Source organism: Caenorhabditis briggsae, assembly GCF_000004555.2.
Source record: "Caenorhabditis briggsae complete genome, chrI, whole genome shotgun sequence".
Classification (NCBI taxonomy): Eukaryota; Metazoa; Nematoda; class Chromadorea; order Rhabditida; family Rhabditidae; genus Caenorhabditis; species Caenorhabditis briggsae.
The window spans coordinates 1,004,049-1,016,464 of NC_013489.2; the positions used below are offsets into that span (position 1 = coordinate 1,004,049).

A 12,416-nucleotide genomic window follows, 5' to 3' on the forward strand; every position below is an offset into this window, starting at 1 on the left:
TTCTCAAATCGCCTGAAACGGTTAATTTCAGATCGATTTTTCGAAAATTTGAAAAAAAAAAGAATTTTTCGGATTTTTTTTCCCAAAATATCTCAAAATCGCTAGATTGAATTTTCGAAAATTTCAAAAAAATTTCTCCAAAAATCACTGATAAGAAATTCCTGTGATTTGCAAATTTTTAAGCTCAAAATCAGCCAAGTGACCGGAAAATTGGAATTTTTCGGAATTTTTTTTGTTGATTTTTGTGTAATTTTTGACCCCAAACTGATCAGTAGTATCCCCTCTTATCTCTTCTTCCTCTTATCATGCTTATCACTTTGAAAAAGTTTTCAAAGAGAAAAAGAGAAAACATTTTTCAAAAATCACTTTTCTCTCTCCTCTTCCACCCCATAAATCGATTCGAAATTGGCCGTTTCTTTGTCCTTTTTTTGACCGTGGTCGACCGGAATTCGGCCTATTTGTCCTCGACCTAAAAAATGGAAATTTGCAGAGCGTCTCGTTTCCAAGCACCCATCATCACCATGGCGTCGATTGCAATGGCAGCTGCTCAAGTTCAGGATATGGTGAGGAAACATATCGAGCGAGAAATTTGAATTTTTCCCTCTTTTTTAGCGAAAAATTACGAAAAATCGGCGAAAAAAAAATCGAGTTTTAGGCATAAAACTGCTGAAATTGACTGGAAAAATTGGCATTTTTTCGCAATTTTTAGGCTAAAATTGACTGAAATTTCTAGAATTTTCTCGGCATTTTTTCTGTGTAATTCGAGGACCTCTGTGTCAACGAAAACCGACCGAGATGACCTCGTCAGTTGTCTTTTTAGAAGATGATATCGCCCCGTTTTAACAATTTTGGGGAAATAGTATGGTGAGAGACGAGACGCAGAGAGAGAGAGAGAGAGAGTTCAATGGCGTTCGGCCGCCGACTTTTGACGACGAGAGAGTGTGCGCAACGGAGAGAGTCGGCTAGAGAAGATGAGCGAGAAGTGGAAGTCAATATTGACGGTATGTACTCTCTTACTGAAGTAGGGACAGGGACGGTTTTCGGGACAGAATGGAAAGGGGACTACAAACTACAAAAAGTGACAAAAACAATGATGCAAAACAGTGTTGTTTTTTCAGCCCTGAAAATCGGCTGAAAATACAAATTTTCAGCCGAAATGTAAACAAAAAAATGTTAATGCTTGGTGCATTGAAAAGGGAAATTGTATAGTTTTTGAGGGACTTTTAAAAAAAATTTCAGACAAATTTTTTTTCTGAATTTTCGAAATTTTTGCCAGAAAAAGGGATTCAGATGGAATTGGCCCAAGGATCGTAAGGGAGAAATTCCGACCGTATCGACCGCAGCCTAGAGGCGGTGGATCGATTCAACAGTTTTCTTAGCGGCCTAAACGGGCTAAAGACCGCCAAGAAAGATATTCGACCGTCTAGACTGGCACAAGGACCGCCAGACTGGTCTAATGACCGTCAGATTGGCTTAAGGACCGCCAAACCGGTCTTAGGACCGCTAGTCTTGTCTAAGGACCGCCAGGCCGATCTAAAGTCCGCCAGATTGGCCTAAGGACATCCAAACCGGTCTAATGGCCGCTAGATTGGCCCAAGGACCGCTAGACTAGTCTAAGGACCGCCAGGCCGGCCTTAGGACCTCTAGACTAGACTAAGGACCGCCAGGCCGATCTAAGACCCGCCAGGCTGGCCTAACGACCGCCGGATGGCCGAAGGACCACCAGACCGGTCTTAGGACCGCTAGTCTTGTCTAAGGACCGCCAGGCCGATCTAAAGTCCGCCAGATTGGCCTAAGGACATCCAAACCGGTCTAATGACCGCTAGATTGGCCCAAGGACCGCTAGACTAGACTAAGGACCGCCAGGCCGATCTAAGGTCTACCAGACTAGCCTAAAGACCGCCAGACTGGTCTAAGGACCGGAGGCCTAGCGTCCCTGCTGTCTTTCTGGGCTTACTGAAGCCTAGCGTTCCAGCTGACTTCCTGGGATTACGGTAGCTGTGCACTTTGAGACTACAGTACCCTATCACCCCATGGCCTAGTGTTTTCGACCTCCTGGCCGCCAAATCTGGACTACAACTCGCGAAAAGAAGAACTACAAATTTCTATAACCCAGAGATTATGGCTAATCCGCATTGAAACGTGCCAAATGGACATCGTCATATGTATTTCTTCATAGAACCGGAAATTTCAAATTTGCCGCGTTTTTTGGATTAATGAGAATCCTACTTTTTTTTCCATCCTTATCACCTCCTTATCACCTCCAACACATTGGAATTGGCACTTTTCTGACACCCTTTTCCCCCTGTCCATTTGAAATTGGAATTTTCAATGGAGCATTGATTAGGCTGCTCCAAAAAAATGGAAGGAAAAGAGAGGGGTTGAAATGCATTGAAGTGGAAATTTGGGTAAAAAAATTTATATAAGAAGCATGACTTTCTTTCTAGGTGAACCGTGAGAACTAAGGAGGATATGCTTATTTCGCACGACATTTTTCGCGATTTTCAGTTTTCTGAGAAGTCGTTGCTTGATAAGAAGTTTCTGGAAGTTTCTAGACGTTTCTGGAAGTTTCTGGAAGTTTCTGGGAGTTTCTAGAAGTTTCTAGAAAGTTTTAGAAGGTTCTAGAAGTTTCTGGACGTTTCTGGAAGTTTCTGGACGTTTCTAGAAGGATCTAGAAGGATCTAGAAGGTTCTAGAGGTCCCCAAAGGCTTCTGGACATTTCTAAACGTTTCTAGAAGTTTCGGAATTTTTTGGATTTCGCTGGAGCACACTTTCACTGCTAGAGTGTTGTCAATAGAGCACATTTGCATGCTTTGAACTTTTGAAATTTGCTCTGGATGCATTCTCGCTCCACTGAACTCTATTTCGACAAAATTTCACTGAAGCATATTTGCACTGCTAGATGCATCCTCGCTCCTCTGAACTCTGTGTCATTAGAGCGTAATTGCACCTTTGCATGGCTCAGTGGACTTTCCTTGGAATTTCGCTGGAGCACATTTGCATGCCTTTAACGGATAGACACATCTTCGCTCCACTGAACTCTCTATGAATTGTCAATAGAGCTCATTTGCATGCTTTAAACTTGCTCTAATGGAATTGTGGAAGCATCCTTGCTCCACTGAACTCCGTGCCATTATAGAGCGACGTTGCACCTTCAGCGGATTTTCCTTGGAATTTCGCTAGAGCACATTTGCACTAGCACCACCTTCTAGGGTCGGCTAGAGCACATTTGGATGCTTCCGGATCTTGCATCCTCGCTCCACTGAACAGAGTTCACGAAGTTGTCATTAGAGCGACATCGTACCTTTCACCTTCTTCTTCTCCGTTGAATTTTTCCTCGTCGTTGTTTTTCGCTATTTTTCAAAGGTCCGCATTTTAAAGGTCCCAAATGCGTCCGCCCCACGGTCCGGCCGCCGTGGCTCCCATCGAACGAACGAACGGCGAATTTCGGCGTCTTGAAATTTGCCAAACCTGTGGGTCCGGACCCGCTCCAGAAGAGGTGCTCACGGAGACGGTTATCGAGTCGGCGTTGAGCTCGCTGGATGCTCCAGAAGCTTCTCTAGATGCTCCAGAATCCTATCCAGATGACGTGATGATATGTCGGCGGTGTGACACAAGAATGGGTTTCTATGACGACGACGAAAGTGCTGAAGGCGTGGAAACGATTCATGAAGAGTATGCATACATTGACGACGATGGCAATGGAGTAATCATCGAGGAGATTGTCGAAGATGAGGAGATCCAGAAGGAGGTCCCATGGGACAACGTCCCGGTGAAGGGGTGTTTGGAGAGTCTGGAGTCGTTTGAGATGGTGGTGATGAAGAGGATGGAAGAGGAGGAGGAGGTTCTAGAAGGTTCCAAAGCTCCAATGGCTCTAGAGGCTCCAGAAGATTCCAAGCTGCAATCCTCGGAAGATCAGGATCTAGAAGGTTCGAGGCAGACGACTCTGGAAGGTTCCAAGGCTCAAATAGCTTCCGTGCAGACCCCACAATTGTCTAGGATAGCTCCAGAAGCTTCCATACTATCCACGGATCTGGAATATTCGGAGCAGAAGGATCGGGAAGATCCTGAAGGCTCCAAGTTGCGATCTCTGGAAGATCAGGCTCTAGAAGGTCCCAAGGCTCAACCAGCTTCAAATGAAGCTCCAAAAACGGTTCTTGATGCTCGAGAAGCTTCAATCTGGACCCGCCGAACGCATCCGCACGGCTCTCCCCTGTTCTACGAACCCACGCCCAAACTACCTGTCCCACCTGGAATCCCAAAGATCCTCACCCCCGAAGACTATGTTCAAGAGCAAGTTGACGCTCGCCGTGAGTCCTATATCACTCCCCTGGAAGACCTCTACGCCCAGTACAACCATCAGCCGATCCTTCAAAATGGTATCATCCGAGTGATCCACACGCCACCTCCACCGCGACGTGTCTCGTTTGCGGTCGATCTGAGACGGACGTCGTCGTGTGGAACGTTGGATACGGCGAAGGAGGAGACAGGACGACCGTTTTGGTATATTGATGATGAGTCGGAGACGCAGAGTACTGTAGGAGGGAGTACTGTAGTCGAAGTGGAAGAGAAATCTAGCGGTGGTGGCGGATACTTGCCAGCGTTTTTGAGATGTTTGGTGTGTCAATGCTTCTCATTTGGAGAGCAGGGAGTAAGTAAATGCGCTCTACTGGAATCTGAGAAGCTCCAGGCCACATAGGCGCCTGGGCACGGCGTCGCGTGTCGGCATAGCGGTCATCAGAAAAATTTTAGCTGAAAAGTAGGCTACCGTAGAGCGATTTCACTATGCTTTGAGCTCAAATTTGAGTTTGGACGCGTCGCGTGTCGGCGTAGCGGTCGAAAATTTGCGACAAGAAAGTGCTAAAAAATCTGGAAATTTCAGCTTAAAATGTCTGAAAATTTTAGCTGAAAATATCTGTGAATTTGAGCCAAAAAACACTGAAAAATTATCGATTTTTTTCGGCTGAAATTGACCAAAATCAAACGCTATTTTTAGCTTGAAAATTGACAATTTTTGGGATAATTGGCGCAATTAATTTCTTCCAGGAACTCGCCGAGGCCAACGACACGGTCGAGGAGGTGAAGCCGACGAGCGCCAGCGGCCGCGGCCGCCTCGCCCGCCGAATGACCATCGAGGAGGAGCACGCTGGTGACTATTTCAAGTGAGTTGCGATAGAAACTTCAGATGACGTGTGATTCAGATGACGTGTGTGACGTCTTCTGAATTTCGCTTTGGCTCGCGCACGCGCTCTTGTTTACCAGGACTAATACTATTTTTGTGCCCTTTTTATTATGTTTTTATGTCATTATTACTGGAAAATTCTAGAAAATTCTACACATTTTCAGCAGAAAAATTTCGAATTTTGACGATTTTTAGGCCTAAATTCTGCATTTTTCTCGCTACAGTATCCCCTGCCTGCCTGCACATCAAACACTTTTTTTTCGATTTTTTTTTGTTTTGACCACTCTGAAAGCTGTAAACAAACAAAAAAAACACATCATATCCGTTTTCTTGAGAAACCAGACAACATTTTTTTTTCCTTATTTTTGAGATATTTTCACAGAATTTTTTCCAGAAATTTCGAAAAATTTTTGGCTATTTATAAGCTGCCTATTTTCGATTTGTGACTCGAAAAATTGATTTTTTTTTACTGAAAAATTTGGGATTTATTGATTTTTTCTCGCTAATTGCTTCGCTAATTGGGCTAATTAAAACTTGAAAATTTGGAAATTTTGCATCATTTTCAGCTCGATTTTTGTTAATTTTTGCGAAATTTCTGTTTGAAAAATTCTGAAAATTTCAAATTTATGTTGGGTCCTAGCACGAAAACTACAGTAACCTGAAGACTTTTTAAAAATCAATCTTCGTCGATTTTTAGGCAATTTTTGCAGTATTGAATTTTTTCACATTTTTGTCAAAATTTGTCTAATTTTCAAAAAAAAATTTTTCGAAAAAATTATTTTTTTTTCAAAATTTTCACATTTTTGTCGAAATTTTTAAAATTTTCAAAAAAAATTTTTTTTCGAAAAATTTTTATGCTTGTCTGAGAAAAAAGGTTGAGACACAGAGAAAAAGTGTCTGCGTCTCCACCGTTTGTGTGCTATTTAGGCTCTCCGCTTCGATATCGCTACCGTACTCAGACTGCAAAAAATACTCTCTAACCTTTTTTTTCTCAGACAAGCATAATATTTTTTCAAATTTTCAAAAATTTCCCTTTAAAAACGGTCAGAACTGTGTCCACTTGTCCTTCCTCCAATGTCATGAGTCACCTCCTCACCGTCGTTTGAAAAAAATATTTTTCTCAATTTTTACAAAAAATTTTGCACTTTGCAAATTTTTGGTAAATATAGAATCTATGGATTTTTTTGTCATTGAAAAATTTGGATTTTTCAATTTTTTTTTAACAAAAACACGAAAAAGACGCACAGGGACACTTGATCCGTCGCCTCGTGTTCGATTTCTGTTGTTCCTGGTGACCCACCCCCCAGACAGATCAAAGTGATAAAATGTGATTTTTATTGTTTTTGAGAAAGTGGGCGGAGCCTATTTACCTTGAGGCTGAGAAGACCAGGTTTTCTGAGTCGTTCTTCAATTCTAGACCTAATGAGCCTGATGTCGCAAGAAACGGATTTTTGTTGACTATGTGAATTTCTGGAAATTTCTAGAAATTTCTAAATTTTGACTTCTTTTACTTCTGAGTATCGTCTCTCTTGGTTCCCCATGGTTATTTTTGGGAAATTCTATTTTTTTTCCTATTCTTGAACACACACACTATCCGAAAATCCACTTTTCGAACTACACTCTTCACTGGAATGCAAAAGTGTCGAAAAGTGATTTAAAGGCGCATGCATCCATCTGTTGTGGACGCTTTGCGCCTTTAAATTTCGTGAAAAAGTGGGCGGAGCCTATTTGGGAATGCCTTGAGGCTGAGAAGACCGAGGGCTTTCCGTGTCCTTTTTTGTCCCTTCTCTCTGTCTGTCTCTCTCTCTAGCTGTCTAACCACTCTCTCAATTTTTCATGCTCTCTCGCTCTCTCTCTCTCCCTGCGCATTTGGAGCCCTAGAGCCTTGTGTGTGCTGGCTCGTGGAAGCTGAAAAAGCTGAGGAGCAGCATGTGAATTTCTCTGGGGCTCTTCTCTCCCCTTGGCTTGTCTTGAAGATTTTCTCCTCTTTTTTTTTGGCTCGATTTCTGAAGACTTGGAGAGAGAGAGCCTTTAAAGGGACAGGCTCTTTTTTTGGCGGCTCCCTTGCAAGAGGTTTTTTTTCGTGAATTTCGAAAAATGACTTTAAAGGGGCAGGACCTTTTTTAGAGGTTTCTGAAAATTGAGAGTTTCAGAGCATCAATTTGCTTAGAAGAGACTTTAAAGGGACATGACCCTGAAAAAGCCGATGATGCAATTTTTTTTTGAGATTTTCGAGAATTTCGAAAATGACGAAATTTTGGGTTGAAATGCTCATTTTTGTTGAGGTTTCTCTGATGATGCAAACAATGCAAATTATGGTTTTTTGAACTTTTTTAAAAAAAGTCCAAATTTTGATTTTTTTGAAAATTCCGAAAATGGTCAATTTTGAGCTCTAGAACCTGCTTGAAAACTTTCTGGCTTTAAAAAAAAGAAGGATCTATTTTTCTTGGAAAAATAGAAGTTTCTGGATAATTGCTTATCCTCCTACTGTGCGGCTTTTAGTGTCTGAAGGATATCATTCTTCAGTGAACACTGAAAGACCCCCCCCCCTTTAACTTTCAACTTTGAGCCAATTTATCTCGCTTCCTGTGAGAGATATCAAAAAGTTGTCAACTGATAAAATGTTTATCACATTATCATTAACATGTTATCAGTTAACCACTTTTTGATATCTTTCACAGAAAGTGGGATATATTGGCTTGAAGTTTCAAAAAAATCCACTTTCTGTGGTTTTCGGATTTTCTTTTAAAATTTTGATTTTTGAATTTTTGAAACTTTCCGGATTACTAGGCCTAATGAGCCTAATTATAGCCAGAAAAAGGATTTTTTTTTGACTATGTGAATTTCTGGAAATTTCTAGAAATTTCTAAATTTTGGCTTCTTTTACTTCTGAGTAGCGTCTCTCTTGGTTCCCATGGTGATTTTTGGGAAATTATATTTTTTCCTATTCTCGAACACACACTATCCGAAAATCCACTTTTCGAACTACACTCTTCACTGGAATGCAAAAGTGTCGAAAAGTGATTTAAAGGCGCATGCATCCATCTGTTGTTGACGCTTTGCGCCTTTAAATTCTGTATTTTCGGCTTAAAGGTGCACAGCCACTTTTTCCAAAGATCTAGTGGACTGCACTCTGTTCCTTGTCTGTGTAGCCCCTCCCCATGAGGTGCTCTTTAAAGATCGGTCTCTGGTGTGCTGCTCCCGGTTGTTTATGCGACGACGAGGGGCATCCCCCCCCCCCTCTCTCTCTCTCTCTCTCTCTCTATTTCTGCCGTCTCTGGTCATCACATGCTTCTTCTTCTTCTTCTTGTTGTGGCCTAGGGGAGTCCCCCTTACAATTTTTTATTCTAGAATCTTCTTTTCTAGCGTTTCTGAGTTGTTTGGAATTTTCTAGACTATTTGAATATATGCAAATGCGCTCCCTTGGAAACCATGTGAAATTCCAAAAATTTTCTGTTCCATTTCTAGGAATTTGGAGCTCTAATATGACCCAATTTGGTTTGAGATTCTGGGCTAGAACGTCTTCTAACGCTGAGATCAAGGATGTGTTCAATGGAGCGCACTTACACGATTAGTTATTTTTCACTAACTAATTGGGTTTATTTAGATCTACTTTGGTTGTTTTTGACCTCGTCAAAAAATTGGTAAAACTAGTTTTTAGGCTCCGCCCCCTTTTTCTCTAATTTTTCCTCCTTGTTTATCCCCAAGAAAGGTTAAATTTTGACCACTTTCTGTGTTTAATGTAATTTATGGATTTTTTGGATTTCCAATTTCTAGGCTTATTAGGCCTAATTTTGGTACAAAAATCGGATTTTCCGATTTTTGGCCTAAAATAAGTCTAAATATCCGTTTCAAACCCGAAAATAGGATTTTTAGATTTTCGATTTTTTGGACCAATTATCCTAAAATGGCTTAATTTTAGTCGAAAATTGGATTTTAAGATTTTAAGATTTTCGGTCTAAAATAAGCCTAAAAATTCATTTTAAGCCTGAAAATTGGATTTTCGATTTTTATCGAATTTCCAATTTCTAGGCTTATTAGGCCTAATTTTGGTACAAAAATCGGATTTTCGAATTTTCGATTTTTGGCCTAAAATAAGCCTAAAAATCTGTTTTCAGCCTGAAAATCGAAATTTTGTTGACTACGTGGATTTTGGGATTTTTGGCTTCTTCTGAATAGCGTCGCCTTGTCGCCATGGTGATTTTTAGGAAATTCAATTTTCTCTTTTTTTTTTGGCTTCTCAAATGTCAGCAGCTGAAAAAAATGCATTATTTTGTCAGCACAATTTTTTTGGGATTTTTGGATTTTTGAACTCAAAAAAAATGAAAATTTCGAAAAAAATTTTTTCAGAATCTTTTATTTTTAATGCAATTTTTTGAGTTTTTAGCAATTTTTTGTGAAAATCGCTGAAAATTTTGAAAAAAGTGGAAAATTCTAAAATTTGGTGAAAATTGATTTTTTGAACTCTAGAATCTCTGGATTTTTTTCTCTATTCTAATGACTCTAATCCCATTGCTAAGCCCCTGCAAAACTATGTTTTCTCTCTCTCTCTCTCTCTTTCTCATTCTAATTAGTCGAATAATCCCTTTGCTCCCACATCGCTTCTCTTTCTCGATTTTCCTCATTTCCAGCGCGTATTTTTTCCAGATAACAGAAGTTCTGAAACTACATTTCCCCCCACTAAAAACGACGCATCGAACTATCCCTGATAGTTCGTGATCCAACGTCGTTTTGCCCAAAAATTCATTCAAAACGGGCGGACTAAACACTAAAAGTTGCGAGAGTTCGGAGCACGGAGCGGCTGCTGCACCGTCGCCGCCGCCTCCATCACTGGCAGAAGAGCCGAAGCCAGAGCAACAGAAGCAGCCATTAAAAGTCGAGGCATCACCCCCTCGGAAGTTTCTGATCACTCCGCCTCCATCGCTCCCTTCGACTCCACCATCGTCATCCCCACCCTCTCTTGCCTCACCATCGTCTGCTCTCTCGAAGCCTCAAATCAAGGCTGTCAACCTTCTGGCGCCATCTGTGTTCGCAGCTGAGACAAAGAGCCAGTCGAGCTCATCGTTCCGCGAACTCTTCTCCCTCGCCGCGCCGGTTTCCGAGGGTCCCTGGGATTCGGACGATAACGACGAGGACGACGAGGATTTTGTGCATCATCATCATCACTCGAGCAGGCACAGCATCATGAGCGACGATTCGTTTCAGAAGGAGCTGGATGCGGCTGGTTATGATAAGTGAGTTTTTGATTTTGGGGATTTAATGACTCGGGAGGGGTTTAGATGGGATTCAAGGATTGGAGCCTTCAATTTGATCGATTAGATGGTTCTGAAGACAGTTTGAGAATTTTCAAATCTGTTGGAATTTGAAATCCACGTGCTTTGGGACCATAAGACGATCTGGACAGTATGGAAGTTGTGGGAAAGGGTAGAGAAGAGACTGAACATGTCCCTGGTGTCTATTGTGCCCGACTTGATCCAACCGAGACTATCCAGAACTTTAGGAACTTTGAAAAACATCCGAAGATGGTTGAAATTGGAAATCCACGTGGTTTGGGATCAATCCAACACAATTTTGACTACTCAGGCAGTCTTGAAGGTCTGGAACTGTACGGTTTAGGTATTGGTGCCTAGAATTAGCCTAGAGGCAGTATCTACGGCCTACAACAGTCTAGTCCGGAATAGACTAGTGACGACTAATGATCCATCAGAATCAACGGAGAGCTGACGAACTCGAATTTCGAGGTTTTGTTGGTTCGGCACATGTCCCTGAGGACAATTATGCTTATAATCTCCCAAAAAGTTCCAATCCACTAGGTAGGGCAGGTCTGTCTTGAATTCCATTGAACCGCATGAAGACTGTCTAGACACGCCCAGTTTGGTTGGAATTCCGAATCCACGTGTTTCTGAATTTCAGAAGACGGAATGGACTGTCCGGAGTACGGTACGGAAGAGACTAATAGTCCATCAGACATGCCGGAAACTGTTGGACCCAAATTACAAGTTCCTATCGGTCCCTCTCTTTTGGATCCACGTGTTTTGGCATCTCATGAGACATGATGGACGTTCCGGGCAGTCTAAACGATCCGGAATAGCCAACGGAAACTGATAAACCCGAATTTCAAGTTTCTATTGGTCCCTCTCTTTTTGTTCCACGTGTTTTGTTCCATCTCATGACCGTCCAGACAGTGTCAAAGGTCCAGAACTGTACGATTCAGGTCTGACAGACTAGCCGAAGGGCAGTGTTCATGGCCTAAAATGGTCTAGACTCTAGGTCTAGACTCTAGACACCCCCTAATTGGTTGGAATCTTGAATCCACGTGTTTTGGGATCTTATGACGATCCAGGCAGTATGGACGGTCCCCTGATGGTCCATCGGCATTTGATCCCTCTCGGGGCCATTTCTAGACTGTCCTAAGCTCCACGTGACCCCTGTCCCAGAACCACCCAACCACTCTTGCACAAGCCACGACTCCCAGCCAACACTTGAACCACATATCATCGTCATATCGCCGCAAAAATCAACTCGTACCCAATCTATCGTTTCTGGTCCATCCTCTCTGGTAACACTCGCAATTCAATGCATCCATCGAAACGTATTTGTGTTGAGCCGGCGGCCCCGTTGACTCCAGTTTTGTCAAAACTGACTGCTGGAGAGGAAGGGGTGGACTTGAACAATAATCAAGTGCCAGATAATGGAGTTAGACCGAAAACGCACGTTTGCTCGGTGCCCGGATTCCGGCAGAATGCGTATAAGACTAGGTTGGACTAGATTCCGAAAAATTCAGAATTGGAATTTTGAAAATCTTGAAAATCTTTAAAAAAATCGATTTTCCAGGCAAGAGCAGAAGCTCGCCGCCGTGCCAGCCACCACCCATATGGAGCACTTGTGCCGTCTGGACATTCGCGAGGCGCCGCATCTCGTCCGTCAGACCGGAATCATTTGTACGATTGGACCGGCGTGCGCCAGTGTCGACATGTTGCAAAAGATGATTCTCAACGGAATGAACATTGCTCGTCTTAACTTTTCGCACGGATCGCATGAGGTGAGGAATATTCGAAAATTTGATTGAAGGAAAGGGTTCAAAGATGGCTCCAGGCAGCTCTGAAAATAAGACTAGAGGATCTAGCTCGTCGTAAGCTTGAAAATGAGCCCAAACACGACTAGGCTCCGAGACATATTGATTTTTCCGGCGCGTCGCGGTCGTGCGTCGCGTGTTCCTTCAAAGTGGGCGGAG

At 42.4% G+C, this 12,416-nt stretch overlaps 1 protein-coding gene across 1 annotated transcript in view; it reads left to right on the forward strand.

Annotated features, from left to right (window-relative positions):
- Positions 1–3,388: 3,388 nt before the first annotated feature.
- CBG16947 overlaps positions 3,389–12,416 on the forward strand; it is a gene marked incomplete at both ends in the record, with an annotated part of 14,175 nt that continues 5,147 nt past the window's right edge. Inside the window, 3 exons of the mRNA XM_002648786.2 lie at positions 3,389–4,651; positions 5,047–5,162; positions 12,017–12,224. Of these exons, the coding sequence (XP_002648832.2) occupies positions 3,389–4,651; positions 5,047–5,162; positions 12,017–12,224 (1,587 nt within the window). The remainder of the gene's footprint in view (positions 4,652–5,046; positions 5,163–12,016; positions 12,225–12,416) is intronic.